Raw genomic sequence first — 18,535 nt, forward strand, 5'->3', positions numbered from 1 at the left:
ATCTGTTTATTTCTTCCCTACACCTTTGCAGATCTAAGACAAGATGAAAGTAAAAACACATTCTCTTCCTAATTCGTTTTTTTTCCACCTGTATTTTGTCAGGCGAGTGAACATGGTGGTAAACTGTACTATTTGTATGGACCCTAGGTTACCCTTTCCATTTGTTTGTCACGAKTTCCACCGAAGGTGACTCCTCTCCCTGTTCGGGCGGTGCTCGSCGGTCGTCGTCGCAGGCCTACTAGCTGCCACCGATCCATTTTTCCTTTTTGTTTGTGTCTGTCTGTTTTTGATATCARCTGTGTCTGATTAGTTAATTTCGGTGAGTTTATTAACCTCCGCTGCCTGCTAGTCTTTGTGCAGGATTATTTGCTGTGTTAGCTCTGTTAGGGGTGCGTGTTTGCGCCACAGGTTTTTTTCTCCCCTCACAGTCGTTGTACCGTTGGTACTGTATTAGGAGTAGAGGTTTCTCCTCCGTATGTTTCGTGAWTTTCCCTATTGTGGCGACTTCGTTGGGGTGTGTTTCCCCACCTGTTGTTGTTGGATTGGGACTTTATAATAAACGACTGTGCCACTGGAATTCCTTGCTCTCCTGCACCTACCTCTTCTTAGGAGGCACCTAACAGTTATCATACTAACTGTATGTCTTATAACCTTAATTAGTGCTCCTGCTCACCTGATGTACCATGCCAGGTGTGTATAATACTGACGTTAATGGGAGAGGGAGGGGATTAAGGTGTGGTCTTTTCTACCAAATGTCACTTAAATATAGCTTCCAAATGAAGAGACAATGATACATAAAGTAATCTGGGGAAAAAAATTCAATTTTATGGACAATGGTGGATGGTTCTTAAAATAACCTTAGTGTTATGGGGCTAGTTAAAAGAGCCGTTTCACTCCACGGCATATTGCCATGGGACTTCACCTGCTGGCGATGAGAAGTAGGTGGTCAGCTTCTCCCTCACCTGGAGTGCCTGTCTGGGGGAGTTGTTGGCACCTGCCCTGGTGACATCAGGAAGGTGACCATTTGGCGTGCCCATCTCCATCCGGAGCGGATCCTGGAATGACCTCCGCAGGTAGTTGTGGAGAACACATGTGGCCTTCATGCAAGCATCGACATTTGAGGGGCTGAGACCAAGCACTCTCCGATACATTCTCCACCGGGCTGCCAGAATCCCAAAGTCGCATTCAACAATTAACCTTGCCCTGAACAGTCATTTGTTAAAGATCCTTACAGGCTTTGGCAATGGCAGCTGGTGTCCAGCGTAGGGCCTCATGATGTTTGGTCTTAAAGGGTAGGCCTCATCGCCGACGAAGACGTGGGGAACAGGTCCCAGGTCTTCAGCCCCAGGGAGTGATGCAYGTGGTGGAATCTCCAGGGTGCCATCCTGAAGTGCCTGGCCAAAGGCAGAGTCCCGGAGGGTCCCGCCATCACTTCCCTTGCCGTAAGCACCAACATCGACAACACGGAAACAGTAGATGGTATCTACTACAGCCAAGAGTACAACTGAATATGTACCCTTGTAGTTGTAGAATTGCGAATCTGAGCACGGTGGAGCCTGGATTACTACATGTTTCCCATCAATGGAGCCAAGACAGTTGGGGAAATTCCACCTCTCGAGGAACTCGGAAGCAATGGCCCTCCAGTCTTCCTCCTTGGGGACAGGCATGTATTCACCAACTAGACAGTCCCAAATGGCTTGTGCCACAGAGGGGACAATGCCTGCCACCGTYGACCGTCCAACTCGGYAGCTGAATCCTATGGTCCTGTAGGAGTCCCCTGTCGCCAAGAATCTGAAATACAATTCAAAATAATGATCAATATTGTGTGTAACTTGAATTCCACCCACATATTATATCTACTCATATAGCTACCTCATTACTGTTTATTATGCTCTACTAATTATATTGTAATACTCATCAATCTTCATTAACAATGCCTTGAAACAGTACAATTCAGTCTATGACTATATCAATAAACTGTAGCCCAAGCCAACTCTACTCTAAGAAAGAATGGTACTATCTACTTAAAAGGGTTCTCCGGCTGTCCCCATAGGAGATCCCTTTTTGGTTCCAGGTAGTACCCCCTTTGGTTCCAAGTAGAACCCTATTGGGTTCCATTTATTATACCTGGAACCAAAAAGGGTTATCCTATGGGGAAAGCAGAAGGACACTTTTGGAACCTTGTTCTCGAAGAGTGTATGTGAGTCCAATAAGAATGTAATGAATGACTAACTTTCTTGAACACAATGGGTCCTGGAGAAGACTAGCCTACCTTCATCAGGGCAGAAGGCACCTCAACTTTATTTTCATTTGGTAACATTGCATAATTAAAAAAGGATTATAAACCAACTTTGGGAAAAGTTATAGTCCCAATGAACATTCTGTAAAAGTACATCTGATGTCAAATAGGGACTATTAACTAGAGAYCCCTTTAGCTAGCTAGYTTGCACATAAAAACAATGTATCAAATATCAATCAATTATGGTATCAAAGGCTTTAAAAATGTACTAGAATGTAGCTTACCGGAGACAAATCGCCAGGCGTTCAACTGGGCTGATGGACTCCRGGTAGTTAGTATCCATCCGGGCGATCRTGGCTCCAACCATCTGGAGCAGGTGATCGAACTGGCTTCGGTCCAGACGAAAGTAACTTTGGAATTCCTCTCCAAAAAGTCGAAGCTCTTGAATGAAACGGTGGAACTCCCCTGCCTGCTTTCGGGACTTTAACCATCTCTGGACCCACACAGACCTGCGCTTTCGGCGGGGCTGGTCCCGGCCCAACAGCGCGATCACGACCATCTTCCTCAACGTTGGTCTCATTGTTGAAAGAGCCTACTCTGCTATCTTGACTATTATTGCATTTCCCTCCAAAACTGCATTTTGGAGGGAAATGTATCTAACAATTAATTTGTGGATGTCATGGAATAAATAATATACTTGGCAAATAAATGAATAAAACATGTAAAGAAATTATGCAATCAAACTGTTTTTATTATGTTATCACACATTTGTTTACTGGATATGTGTGCAACAAAAAATCAACATTCACATTTTGCTAATTTCTGTCAAGTCTACGCATACAATTTGATCACACAGAACGTACTGCAACTGCCTCTGCAACGCAATGCCGCAAGGCAAACGCAGCGTTCCATTGGAAATGAATGTACTTCTGGTGTATCAAAACGAAATAACACAGTCGGTGTGTTCGAAGCGTAAGGAGGACACTGGTGTGTTCATGCAGGAACCAATGGGTGCTCGATGRGGGGCGTTAATGCAGGAACCAATGGGAAGCTGTATCATAAACATAGCGTTTACAGCGGACTTTTATTTTGGAGGCTAAATCCGAAAACCGGAAGTAAATGTATTTTTTATTTTTATTTTAAAATATAAAATACAGGTCAACAATTTACATTGTTACATCATTCAAAACATAACGCAGGTATTAACAATAAAATACTAAAACATACCAAAAATATCAATGAAATAATAAAAAATAAAAAAACAATTCTAGTGCAATTGTAATCACTCTGAAAAAATCTTATTACAATGATTCAGGAAAATGTTATTATTTTTGTTTTTCACTCGGATTAATGTTTTAATAAGATAGTTAAATTCAATCAAAAATATGTGTAATTTTTGTATAGAATTTGGGAATTTTTGTTTGTGTATAAAGTATTTGGGAACAAGAATAAAACAGGGAAACAGAAATTGTGTTACCGCCACCTTCTGTACTAGAGAAGGAGCGCATGTAAAACTGATTGAAATGTGCCTATCATCACCATTGCGGAGCTCCAGAAACGTGTTCGCCCGATGGGAATTCAAATGTGTAGGCTACTACAGTAACGTTACTGATATATTTGAAAGTGGTTCTAGTTTTACAACGGGAACCTCAGGCACGAGAGAGACAAATAGAGAGAGCGAGAAAGAGTGAACTTTCAAAGTTAGCCTACTCACCGAGTATTCTACGGGGAGGACCATTATTGACGAGAAAATATAAATAGAGGTAAGCCTACATTTCCCCTGGCAATATTGCTATTTTTAGCCAATTTATAGATTACAGACCTAGCTAACATACCAATTGATGCTAATGTGCTGTGCAAACTATTTTAATTGTCTATTTCAAMAACTTTTTTCTGACACACACAAAGAATAACAATTTATTATTATGACAGCTACTTTAATACCTTTTGGGAAGAGTTTTGAATACATGGTCATGGAAACAAGCAATTTCTTATCATCATGACAACATCTTCAAAATCACACCAACGTCCCTTAGGAGAGTTAGTATTGTAGTTATATACTATTATATACTTAGGGCTACTAATTTACTAATTCAATATTTATCCAATTCCGTAGCAACCACGTGATGATTCAAATGTATCTCCTCATGTTGTTTTTTTCAAATCAAAATCAAATTATATTTGTCACACACCGAATACAACAAGTGTAGACCTTACCATGAAATGCTTACTTACAAGCCCTTATTAACCAACAATGCAGTTTTATGAAACTAAAGTAAAAAAAATTAAAAGTAACACAATAAAATAACAAAAATGAGGCAATATACAGTATATTGCCTCATTTTTGTTATTTTATTGTGTTACTTTTTAATTTTTTTGTGGAGTGGTTCTAGTTCTGTGGAGTGAGGAACGAGAAAGGGTGTCAGAGAGAAACTTTCCCCTGGTTTCAGATAAAAGACAGAAATAAACTTTCCCTAGAGAATAACATTTCAGAATTCCAAGCATTCCTGGAGCTGTTCCCTCCCTTGTATTGGCTTTCCTTCTTTTGGAAGAGGAACATTGAGCCTCACTGACTGCCCAACTCATACCCACAGATAAAGGCAGGCTGATCAGCCCTACAGTACAATTTCATCATAGGACAAGAATACTTTATGTGATCTTATATTATAGGCTGGTATAGGAATGTAGGATGTTTTCTATTACAAATGTGTTAACTTCCATCTCTACAGTGAATTCGGAAAGTATCCAGACCCTTTGACTTTTTCCACATTTTGTTACGTTACAGCCTTATTCTAAAATTGATTAAATGTTTTTTTTCCCTCATCAATCTACACACAATATCCCATAATGATAAAGTGAACACATGTTTTTAGACATTTTAGCAAATGTATTAAAAATAAAAAACAGAAATACCTTATTTATGTAAGTATTCAGACCCTTTGCTATGAAACTAAAAATTGAGCTCAGGTGCATTCTGTTTCCATTGATCATCATTGAGATCTTTCTACAACTTGATTGGATTCCACCTGTGGTAAATTCAATTGATTGGACATGATTTGGAAAGGCACACACCTGTCTATATAAGGTCTCACAGTTGACAGTGCATGTCAGAGCAAAAACCAAGACATGAGGTCGAAGGAATTGTCCGTAGAGCTCCGAGACAGGATTGTGTCGAGGCACAGATCTGGGGATGGGTACCAAAACATTTCTGCAGCATTGACGGCCCTGAAGAACAGTGGCCTCCATCATTGTCCTAGAGCTGGCCGTCCGGCCAAACTGAGCAATCGGGGGAGAAGGGCCTTGGTCAGGGAGGTTACCAAGAACCCGATGGTCACTCTGACAGAGCTCCAGAGTTCCTCTGTGGAGATGGGAGAACCTTCCAGAAGGACAACCATCTTTGCAGCACTCCACCAATCAGGCCTTTATGGTAAAGTGGCCAGACGGAAGCCACTCCTCAGTAAAAAGCACATGACAGCCCGCTTGGAGTTTGCCAAAAGGCGCCTAAAGACTCAGACCATGAGAAACAAGATTCTCTGGTCTGATGAAACCAAGATAGAACTCTTTGGCCTGTTTGCCAAGCATCACGTCTGGAGGAAACCTGGCACCATTCCTACGGCGAGGAATAGATGTGGCAGCATCATGCTGTGGGGATGTTTTTCAGCGGCAGGGATTGGGAGACTAGGCAGAATTGAGGGAAAGATGAACGGAGCAAAGTACAGAAAATCCTTGATGAAAACCTGCTCCAGAGCGCTCAGGACCTCAGACTGGGGCAAAGGTTCACCTTCCAACAGGACAATGACCCTAAGCACACAGCCAACACAATGCAGGAGTGGCTTCGCAACAATGTCCTTGAGTGGCCCAGCCAGGACTTGAACCCAATCGAACATCTCTGGAGAGACCTGAAAATAGCTGTGCAGCAATGCTCCCCATCCAACCTGACAGAGCTTGAGAGGATCTGCAGAGAAGAATGGGAGAAACTCCCCAAATACAGGTGTGCCAAGCTTGTAGCGTCATACCCAAGAAGACTCAAGGACTGTAATCGCTGCCAAAGGTGCTTCAAACAAAGTACAAAAATGTCTAAAGAAAACGTTTTTTGCTTTGACATTGTGCTAGATTGAGGGGAAAAAAAACAATTGAATACATTTTTTAATAACCTTTATTTAACTAGGCAAGTCAGTTAAGAACCAAATTATATTTAAATGATGGCCTACCGGGAACAGTGGGTTAAATGCCTTGTTCAGGGCAGAACGACAGATTTTTACCTGTCAGCTCGGGGATTTGATCCAGCAACCTTTCGGTTACTGGCCCAATGCATTGTATGTCATGACCAACAACTGGGACCATCAAAGTGACTTATCCATTCATATCGATATAATTCTTGTTATTGTATATTGCAGCAATATGCTTACAGTACATTGAACGTGTTGGTGTTATGCCAATGCAGAGCTTAGTAAACATGGCGAGAGCACAGACACAGCCTCCTCCATATGCGCGCCCACACCTCAACAGGCCAACGTGGATGAACTCTAACTTCTCAGTTGGCAGTAGCCTACTGTTTACATTGACTTGCACAAGCCCGAGAGAAAAATGGAACAAGGCATAACCCCAAGTTTGGGCCTTTGATATTTGGCCATGTTTTTTCTGTGTGTTCACTAACAAGCCAAGGTTTTAAAAAGTATTTGAAAAACAGTTTAAACAGGAACGATAAAAAAGGGGGGGTGGAGAAGGCAGAGGGAGTGTGTTGTTACTCCTGCAGCTGGTGTTTTTTTTCCTGAGAGCTTTGTGGGCGACTTGTGGCTCCCTCTAGGTGTGGCAACATTCGGTCGGGATAATTATCGCAAACACTGGCTCCACTGAGAGTGGACATGCCACACCCACTCTGTATAGTGTGTGTGTGTGTGTGTGGTGTGTGGGTGTGTGTGTGTGTTGTGTGTGTGTGTGTGTGTGTGTGTGTGTGTGTGTTGTGTGTGTGTGTGTGTGTGTGTGTGTGTGTGTGTGTGTGTGTGTGTGTGTGTAAAAGAGGGAGAAGAGAAATAGGGATATAAATAATACATGTATTTTTATCGTCAATTGCACACAAGGTCCAACCAAAACTTGACTTCTGCTTTTAACCCAACCTCTCTGAATTGGAGAGGTGCTGGGGGCTTCCACATTGGGTGCCCGGGGAACTGTTGTGGGGGGTTAACTGCCTTGCTCAAGGGTAGAATGACAGATGTCCACCTTGGGGATTCAAACTAGCAACCTTTCGGTTACTGGCCCAACGCTCTAACCACTAGGCTAAAGATTGTAGAGCGTTTGTGTAACGATTGTCGTCGGGAGAAGGAGATGAGGACCAAGGTGCAGCGTGGTGCATGTTCATATTTAATATAATAGCAACCGAACACTAAATACGAAAATGACAAAAGAATAACCGAAACAGTTCTGTCTGGTACAGATACGAAACAAAAAACAACTACCCACAAACCCAGGTGGGAACAGGCTACCTAAGTATAGCTCCCAATCAGAGACAACGATTGACAGCTGCCTCTGATTGGGAACCACACCAGGCCAAACACATAGAAACACAAAAACCTAGAAAAAAGAACATAGACTGCCCACCCTAGTCACACCCTGGCCTAACCAAAATAGAGAATAAAAAGCCTCTCTGTAGCCAGGGCATGACAGTTTGTTTGTGTGGTAAAAGGATGTGTAGTGAGTGTGTGTATTCCTGGACAATGCACAGAGAAGCCCTTTTAGGCACAAGTGGGAGGAAAGATTTGTACATACAGGTGCTGCCTTCTAAAGGGCCTTCTAAAATATAAAGGGAGAGAGAGAGGGAAATGTACAACTAGCACTAGACAGGCACTATACTGTATACACACACTTCACAAAATGTACCATTGTGCCTCTTGTCAGGTTGGTTGTAAGATCAGATGCAGATGTGAACAAGGCCATGTTGGACCTATTTTGAAGTGTCTTTTGTTTGTTTACTATTGTGTGGGAGTGCTGAAGTTAAGTAAATGGAGTGAAAAACCAAATGCCTCAACCACACACTCTTCCTCCCTCTCAGTCTCACCACACACCCTTTGGGCAACAATAACATCTGTCTCTTGTTCAGTCTCTCTTCTTTCACTCTCTCTCTCTTCTCTGTCTCTCTCTCGTTTTCAATTTTTCTCTCCCCATTTATTTTTATTTTGTATTTCAGTGAGACTACATTGATTTACTCTTTACTGCATTTCAAACTCTGTTGTCCAGACTGTCATGAATGAATGGTTGCTTGCCAATCATTCTGTGGGGAGTTCCCTATAGATAAGTACACTGCAATAGAAGGCCCATTAATATCTTGATGGTTTACATGGGGCTATTTCGACCTCTGGAGAGTGACCGGGTAATCTGGCATAGTAGTAATGTAATCTGGCATAGTAGTGAGATTGAGTGCTTGTAAAGATGGAGGCTTCATTCAGTCCACAACTCAATACTCCTGTGGTAAAACTCTGTCACACATGAACGTGTAACTAGCTGACTGAGGAGCTTTCTTGTATATCTGATCGGTTTGATATGGTGTTATTGTGTATACTGTGATAATGGTCTTATGCTATGTTGTATAGTGCCTTTAGTGCAGAAAAGGCGCTTTAGTATATGACATAAAGTATTATAACACTGAAAAAGCCTAACACGCTGTTGTGAATTTGGGGGATAGAGCCAGGAGCTGGACTTGAACCAGGGACCTCATGCATGTCAGCACAATCCACAACCACTTTGTTGAAGAGCCTGCTCTTGATAGTCAGCAGGACGCATAGTGCTGTATTTTAGACATGGTTGCGGCATTATCTATTTATTTAATGTAAATCAGTCCTTTTTAAAGACTKATTTTCCACTCCGCTGTTCACCTCATCCTCCCCGCTGCTCTCCTCCAGTTCGCAAATATTATAAATGCAGCTGAAATGTCACAGTGCAGCTAATATGACACTTCGTCATTGAACAAATATCCATTTCAGTTCAGGGTGTTTTATGTAATTATATCCTCAATTAGCTCCCAGTGTCTGTCACACTTAGTTAGCATATAAGCATATTATACTGAACAAAAATATAAACGCGACTTTCAAAGATTTTACTGAGTTACAGTTCATAGAAGGAAACCAGACAATTTAAATAAATAAATAAATTAGGCCCTAATCTATGGATTTCACATGACCGGGCAGGGGCGCAGCCAATTCGTTTTTTGTAGAAGCACCATTTAGGCGATTACAGCTTTGAGTCATTTTGGGTATGTCTGTATCAGCTTTGCACATCTGGATTTGGGGATTTTCTTCCAAACTCRCCAAATACAGGTGTGCCAAGCTTGTAGCGTCATACCCAAGAAGACTCGAGGCAGTAATCGCTGCCAAAGGTGCTTCAACAAAGTACTGAGTAAAGGGTCTGAATACGGATGTAAATGTGATAATTTTTTTCAACAATTTCTACAAAGCTGTTTTCACTTTGTCATTATGAGGTATTCTGTGTAGATTGATGAGGGGAAAAAACAATTTAATCCATTTTAGAATAAGGTTGTAGTGTAGCAAAATGTGGAAAAAGTCAAGGGGTCTGAATACTATCCAAATGCACTGTAAATGCCACGAATTATGTTTTGTTAATGTCAGTATTGCCTTGTAGCTTACAATGTATGCCTTGTATGTGAATCCATTCATTTTACAAAGGTGTTAAATAATACTTGCTTTGATATTCATTTCTCATGACCATTCCTTGATCTTAGTTAGCTAAACGCATAATACTTGATTGCACGTGTTTGTTCTAGAATGTTAAATGGAGTCAGCTATTCAGTTTAATAGACTTTGTTAACATGCACATTACATAGTCTTATCATGGGTTGCATGTGTAAGGTATACAGTGCCTTCAGAAAGTATTCATACCCCTTGACTTCTTCAATATTTTGTTGCTACAGCCTGAATTCAAAATTGATTAAATAGATTTTTTTTCTCATCTATTTACACACAAAACCCCATAATGACAAAGTGAAAACATGTTTTTAGACATTTTTGCAAATGCATTGAAAATGAAATACAGAAATATATGCCAATTACCAGACACTTTTATCCAAATGACTTATAGTAGTGTGTGTCTACAGTACATTTTCATATGGGTGGGCCCAGTGGGAATCAAACCCACAATCATAACTCAGCAAGTGCCATGCTTTTCCAAATGAGCCACACAGGACTCCATGTAGGCTACATGCAGATCACCCGTCATGGATTGGTGTTTCGTCTTGCGAAAGTTGCTAGATGGTGATTTGCTGTCTTCAGAGAGGTAAATAGAGATCCATGGTTGAACAAATTAGCACACTAACGCAGCAAATCAATCAACCAAATGGGAACTTATGTAAATGTATTTGCTTCTATTAGCTTCACCCCTAACAAGGTCCTCCATTATGTCATTAGCATGCATGGTCTGCCACGCCACAGTCCACAGTGACTCGCTCTCTCATTGAGAAGTTCACAAGGTGCTGTTTTACTTGCTCGGCCGGGTTTAGTTGCCATGGCAACAAATCTGTCAGAAATCGGAAAGAATGTGTTGTCCAATCCTGAAGCCCCCCCTAGCTTTGCTTTATTTCAAAAATACATTCTGGGAAAGTTTGCGACACAGTTCACACAGTCATAGATTTTCCTAGATCAAGTATTCCCTCTGTTTTTGAAAAAAAGAGTGAGCCTGATCAAAGCTGAAGTGAAGTCCCAGGGCACATCTCTCATTCTTCCCTGTTCTCTCTCCTAATCTGACTCTCTCTGTCTACCTTTCTCTCTCTCTACCTGTCTCTCTCTCTCTGCTATGTGTTATACAGTATGTGTTCCCAATTGTTTTCCGAACATTTAATACCTTAGCCTGATTCAATATTGTTAACCTGCAGTAGTTGGCTGACTCATTGTTTTTGTGCAGTTGGATTACACTTCCTGGTGTCTTTGGAGAGAGTGATGATGCAGTTAGGGATAATGTCATGCCAGCTGTCAAGCGTTCCTATGCTGTGAGAGGGAGGCAGGGGACGTTATTTAGGAAACAGACACATATTTTGTGTTCACGCTGACATTGTCTACTTCCTGGGTGACAGTGGGGTTATGACTATTTTGATTTAAAAGCTGATTGAGGTCACAAAGGACTTACTGCATCAGCAGGTTTGACACTGTTGGGATATAGTGTAACATTTCTGTGAACATGCAGTGTTTAAATTGACCACCAGTGGGAAAGATAGTCAAACGAAAGTGTCTCAACTCATCCAAATACTGGAAAGAAACATCATGTTAGCGTGTGTGAATGGACTAGACTGAGGGATTGTGCGTGTTTGGTAGTTATTTAGTGTTTGACCCTTTTATCATTACGTCAACTCCTAGAGTTAGTTCCCTCATCCCCCAATTACCCTCCTTTCTCATTCCCCAAACGAAATAGGTGTTCTACTTAACACTCCCCTTTTTCTCACCTACTTTCATTTTTGCTCCAGTTTTCTTTCCTGCTATTTCTGTTCACCAGTCACCAGAACATTAGCAAGTCAGATAGAAAGAAAAAAAATGGACCAACCTGAGACAAATAAGACAATTTGGAAACCTAAATACAGCAAAAATGCCCTCTGTAGGTTTCTCATCATTCTTACATATGACTATCAACATTCTGTTGTAGCAAATTTTCTGCCGATTTAAATAAGGTGTCCAGCCTCCTCACCTCTCCCAGCCACCACAGTTGTGTAGGACTACTGTTTAACATCTTTGGTTTGGAGTCATGTTGGACAGCTTGTACCTTAATGCAACTCAGGTTGTAAAGATATTAGTTATCCCACGAGCTATAGACTTGCCGTGCAAAGAGGTAAGATCAATGTTGGACTCACCACTTTATTGTATTATTTCAAACTGAATCGTTCTTTAAAAAAATAAATAATAATAATATATACCATTTAGCAGATTCTTTTATCCAAAGCGACATAGTRATGCGTGTAAAAAAAWAAAAAAATTACGAGTAAAGACAACATGACTGAAATGGTAATATACGTTTGTTGGAAAAGATGTGAGGAGGAGTGGACCACAATCTGTTGGAGTGCTTATCTCTCCATTTTACTTTTATCCTATTATTATTATTATTATTATTTGAGTATTTATCCTACAGTTCTGTGTAGGTCTACTAGTTAACATCCTCTCTCTCCATGCAAACAGTCCTCCACTAACAGTAATTATGATTTGGGTAATTAGGTGTTCACAGGCTTATGTACTTGAAAGAATTCTTAAGAATATACCGCCACTGTTAACCAGTTTCAATTTCTTTGCTACTTAGCAAACACCTTTGGTGTTGGTTTAATGAACATTTTAGTACATTAAATAAACATTCAATCCACTGGGCACAGACGTCAGTTCAACGTCTAGTTTTGATTTATGTAACGGATGTGAAATGGCTAGCTAGTTAGCGGGTACGCGCTAATAGCGTTTGAATCAGTTACGTCACTTGCTCTGAAACCTAGAAGTAGTGTTTCCCCRTGCTCTGCAAGGGCCGRGGCTTTTGTGGAGCGATGGGTAATGACGCTTTGTGTGTGTCAGTTGTTGATGTGTGCAGAGGGTCCCCGGTTCGCGCCCGTGTCGGGGCGAGGGGACGGTTTAAAGTTATAGTGTTATATTTACATATGGTTGAGTTGTCAACTAATGTGAATTCAACGTGAAATCAACAAAACATTTCACTATGTCATTGGATTTAGGTAAAAAGTTGGGTGAAGAAAATAGGAAATTTCCTTTTTTCAAATCCAATCGGTTTCCACACTGATTTAACATCACGCGCTAACTGAAGTGAACATAATTAGGGCTGGTTTCTATCAGACCCCTACTGCGAAACAAGCGTGTGTTTCGACCAGGCAGTCTGTTAGGAAGTGTGGGGGAGCATATGCAGAGGACTATCATATAATTTATTTATTTTCAAACATGAATTACTTACCAGCCGGTGTGTTTCAACTAGTAAACACGATTTCCCGGTTATGGCACCAGAACTCTTATGTTCCCACAGCGGGGATTATATTTGTATGATTATTAATTCTATATGGTGAGAACCTCAGAGGAACTCTGCATTTCTCACTTAAACTGTGTATGTGCAATGTCTCTAAGCTTGCACTGACTACGATGAGGCCAGCTTTACCACAGTTGAGCTTCACCTGCAGTGAGAGTTTGATTGGGGCTATCTACAACCTAAAAGAGTRATTTGGCTGTCCCCATAGAAGAACCCTTTTAGGTTCCAGGTAGAACCTTTTTGGGTTTCATGTATAGTAGAACCCTTTCCACAGAGGAACCAAGATAACCAAAAAGAGTTCTCGTATATTCTAAGAGTGTAGCCCTATGCCATTGGTCATATTGTTTGGCCTTAGCTCAGAAGCAACACTGTGTGCTACAGAAAAGGCTTGCTCTAAGCTAGTAGCTACCGTAATCAAACAACAGCATATTGGTTCTCATTCTTTATGGTGCCAGGTTAAGTGGATGAATCGATACCCTTGGGAACTGGGAAATCATTACCAGTGAATTCGAGAGAAATATGAGACAGTTCAGCAGACGCAACACTATCTAGTGCAATCTAGTGGGGAGGGTAATGAGTGATCCTTGGAAAAATAAACTGCTTTGGTTATAATCAAAGACGAAGTCGGGCACGTGACTGATATGCACCGTGCACACACACACCTGTCCGCTGACCCGACATGTGCCCCCAATACTCTCCGCATTTACCACTTTTCTACCGCTCTGCTACTTTCCCTCTTCATCAAGTTTCCTGGAGCTCGCCAACGCACAGCCACCTGTCTGGGAAATCTAGTGAAGAGATTACTCATACTGCTAATGCAATCCCTTCACCGTTATTCACCCGCTATACTGTGTTAACGCCATGATGTACAGTAAGTGAGCCCAGTGGCTTGTGTAGGGGTGTGTGCGTGTGGGGCTGTGTGCATGCTTAGATGTGTGCTAGGTATGTTGTGATTTTTGCTTGCTGCATGTGTGTAATATCCCTTTCATACCACGACGTTTTTTTCCGCCAACTTTACCATACCGAAAACTTTTTTTCCCGCTTTTTCCTTATAACTGAAATGTATTGCAGGTGTTGTGCCGAAAATCTCCCCTTCGCGTGAACGKGCACGCACTCAATTCTTCATTGTCAGTTTAGCCTACATTTCATTTTAGTCGCAGAAAGCCTTTTTTTATTTGTGTCCTTTGATCGCGGGGCAGCCACTAGTAATGTCTGCAGTTTTCGGTTTGGCTATTTGTTTTAAGTGTATTAGTCTATAAATAAATATCTTTGCCAAAGTTCATCTCTCCCATATCTTATTGACTAGTAGTTGTTCTGAAATGTTTATTGCTTGCCTACATTTTTCTCCCTCTATGTTAAATATAACACACATACATTAATTATTAATTTCTGTTGCCTATCCTGACGTGAAGTTTGTTATATTGAAAGTATTTGACTCTGACGTGTACCATAGAAAGTATTTGACTCTAGTGACAAAATTTAAGGAAATTAGAAGGGGGGGTTCCCGAAATTCTCCTCCCCCTTCTAATTTCCTTAATTTTGTCACTAGTCAAATACTTTCTGTGGCACACATCAGAGTCAAATACTTTCAATATAACAAACTTCACGTCAGGATAGGCAACAGAAATTAATAATTAATGTATGTGTGTTATATTTAACATAGAGGAGGGAGTAAAATGTAGGCAAGCAATAAACATTTCAGAACAACTACTAGTCGAATAGGACATGGGAGAGATGACAAATTTTGGCAGAGATGTATTMATAGACTAATACAACACCTGTATCAAAGCCAAAACTTTAATTTCCACCTAATGATCTAGGAATCATTTCAGTAAACTTCTGCCGATGGCTTAAGGCATCCGAATACTTCCCATCCAAAACAGTTCGGAACAGTTTGTGCATATATTATGAATAGATTTTATGACTGTTTTGGTCTTCGGCAAGGGTTTTCCGGCTGTTCGTGTGTTTTCTCGAGGCAAGCTGAAATGGGTAGCCCAAGTCTATGCCCATTCGTTGGTGATTGGTCTTATGGATTATTCACCAAACATTTTAGTTGGGTGTACAATTGCGCAACAAAAAATCTCCTCGGGCAAAACGTAAAAATGAATGACAGATTTCTTGAGTTATTTTAGATGAATACTGACTATTTTGGCTACGGTGTCTCAAGATAGACAAACAGAACTATTGCTGCTTTTTCTCTCGTTTTTCAAGCAAAGGTATTTTAGGGAGAATGCGAGCACACTCGTTAGGCTAGGCGTCAGCCGAATCAAGGCATGCTTACGCCTTTAGTATGAAACATAGTTTAATGCTGAGGCGGCATTGGCACGCACTAAGCTCTTAAACTCTTGATGGTTGCTAGGCAGCACAAGTTAACCATCCTTCTGCCAGTTCTAAACTTTGCAAGGCATGTCACTCTTCTTCGCATACCCTACCACTAAGCATGAAATGTTTTCTTAACCACAACTGGATGGACCCATAAAGAATTACTMTGGGAATAAATATRACTGAATGACAAAAATATTGGAATAAAGTAGGSTATTTCAATTGAAGGCCTGTATCAAATTGTTGCTTATTGAAACTCCCGAAGTCCTCCAATCATTGTAATACATTTGAAGCCATACCTGCGTGTGGTCAACTAGATGATAATGTCAGCACCGTTTTGATTGATTTATCAAGAGGAGTCAAAGGAGTCAATGTCAGATTTTGTTTTTCACTGAATCTCTGTTTTCGTATTGGTTAGGTAACAAATAGGCTGGGGAAATGTTATCTAAATTGAGGTGAGTGCTGCTCATGATCATCTTGTCTAGTTGGCTCATCTATTTGAACATTTTGCCGGCATGTTATATAGTTTAACAAGTGGATTATGTTGCTCTTCACTTGCAGTCGCTTAGTAGCCTAGGTCTACATTTTTGCCCAAAAGCCTGAGACGTCATTGACTTGTTTCAATCAATGCGATTTTGTTTCACTGAATCTCTGTCTGTATGGGCTATTTGGTTAATTGGTTTCTGGCTGCGCAAATAAGTGGCGGTTGTATAGCTCATTTATTCGTTTGCCCATCTATCACTGATCAGAAACATTCAGCATGCAATAATGTTGCCCAAATCAAATGTAGGCCTTTTTGTTTTGCTCGATCGCATGTATGCAACTCCACAGGCCTGCGGAGGTTGTAAAATATTAACACGAGACTCGCATGCTTTTGAAAATAGGATTGCTTTTATTTTCTATCACTATCATGATGAAGATACGCTCAACGTTAAGACCTTACGTCTGCACCCTAACAAAGTGGGTAAGAAAGAGATGAAACATGGATTTTTTTAAAAAGCATGGGTTTGGGCTGTTTCAAAAATATCACATTTTTTCACCTTCCCGTGACACAAGTTGTGTGGGGAAAATATGATTTATTTTATTCTGTATTCTTACTACAAAATGTGTCGTTTTAAAAATACATTTTATTAGTCTTATAGTGTTTCTTAGGACCTACCAAAACAAATGAATAATTTATTTATTTTTTATGGTGTATATTCAATGGATTTATTCAAATAAACGCCCACCCACGTCTGCACACCACTACCACCACTTGTCACAGGAATGTGGTAAAAATGGGCCTGTTTGGAAGGGGGTCAAACAAACATTGTCCATTTTTTCTTAAATCCTGTGTGTGTGTGTGTGTGTGTGTGGGGGGGGGGGGTTCTATGAGTGTGTGTATGTGCGATAGATGGATTATGTACTGCAATCCTTACACCCTGTCCTCTAAGGGGATTTTCCCCACCAATCTCACCTAATTCCTCGGGAGACAATGGCTGCGGGATTAGACTTGCGATGAGCCAACACCTCCCCTAACCCCAGTTTTGTGTCTGTCAGTCTCACATACACCTTTTCCCCTGTCTCACCACCCATTCATTACAAACGCACTCATTCTCAATCATGTTCGTAATCWGCATGTGCTGATGCATAAAGAAAGCATTCCTCGACTCTGCATAGAAATCGAGTGGAGAATATMATCCTATAACAGGAGAAACCTGATATGTTAGTGAAGATGGATTAGGCTCATAACATTACTGAGAGATCTGATAGATATGCATACATCGTGATTATGGCGGGTGAAGAGGTTTTCACAGGGGCTGTTAGGTGTGACGAGGTCAGCATCAGGCTGGCATCTCTTGACACTGTCCCCGGGCTGAGAATTGTAATGGATGGACGGCAGGTGCCCTCTTACATATCGCTATAGTTTKTTTAGGGCTGAGACCGATGTTCTGTTTTGATGTTTGTATCGCTATAGCTGTAATTAAGATGAGATAATAGACAATGTGCTCACTTACAAATGACTCTTTAAAAAAAGTTGGGTGCTGGATCCACGTATGTAAAATCCATTTAGGACAGTACAGGGTTTCCTGCAGTGTGAGTTTGATTGAATGCCACCCAGTGTGGATATAAGTGTGGACTGTGTGGAACTGTGTTTAGATACACACTGCCCGGTATGACTGCAAATCAAATAGGAATGAATTCTATGGAGGCTGTGTGTGTGGAGGCTTTGCGGCAGATTTGATGAATTATTAAAGTTCCATTTCCTTTGTCGTTTCACACTAGGAGAGGTAATCTACCGTTGCTCTTCAGGGGCACACCGTTGTTTTTCTCTTGGTTTCTTTTACTGGGTTTGCACAGTGTTTAGTATCTGGTAATTGTACTGATCCCCTCTGTGTGGAAAGTTCACATTTTCCCCTGCCTCCTTCCAAAATAAAACCCAATACATTTTTTCAATTTTTTTTGTGCAGCTGAAAATCCCAGGCAATGAAAATAGAAAATGTAATAAAATAAATGCATTTTTGCTTGAAAATMATGACATTTAAGGACATATTTTGGCCAATTTGAAGGAATRAACTACATAGTCATATTGTTTTTATCCTCCAACCAACCTGTACTCCAGTCATGATCCAACATTGGGGTCTCTGACCCACAGTTTGGAACCACCGATCTACATCCTATTGAGACAGTCCTGCTCTCAATATTCAAGCGTTGATCATTGACATTGATCAAGCATGCAATTGACTTGTCCTCAGCATGAACGTATTGATGTCACTCCACAACCATTATCATTAGTTCACTTGACAAAATATTAATGTCACGTGCCAGTGGTATAGACTACTCCTCCTCTATTAAAGAGTCCTTGTCTTGGACGTAGGTGGTCTGCTAGCCTATGATGACTACATTAGAATGTGGCCTCGCAGTCTTCTCCCCTACTTTAAGACTATTGTATTTCCTGGTCGCTTTGTCTGTTTATTGAAGGTGGCTTAGTAC

General features: G+C 40.9%; 1 protein-coding gene across 2 annotated transcripts in view; it reads left to right on the forward strand.

Moving 5' to 3' along the window:
- The first annotated feature begins 3,747 nt into the window (after positions 1-3,747).
- LOC111974275 (tetraspanin-4) overlaps positions 3,748-18,535 on the forward strand; it is a 97,167-nt gene continuing 82,379 nt past the window's right edge. The window contains exon 1 of one of the 2 annotated variants that reach the window (XM_024001948.2): positions 3,748-4,002. Coding sequence is in view for 1 of the 2 variants with exons in the window: in XM_024001947.2 (XP_023857715.1) it covers positions 14,102-14,111 (10 nt within the window). In the remaining variant the exon portion in view is untranslated. Of the gene's footprint in view, positions 4,003-14,086; positions 14,112-18,535 lie in introns of those variants that run through there. The other variant, XM_024001947.2, reaches the window with a different exon arrangement.

This window comes from Salvelinus sp. IW2-2015, linkage group LG15, assembly GCF_002910315.2.
Source record: "Salvelinus sp. IW2-2015 linkage group LG15, ASM291031v2, whole genome shotgun sequence".
In the NCBI taxonomy this organism is placed as follows: Eukaryota; Metazoa; Chordata; class Actinopteri; order Salmoniformes; family Salmonidae; genus Salvelinus; species Salvelinus sp. IW2-2015.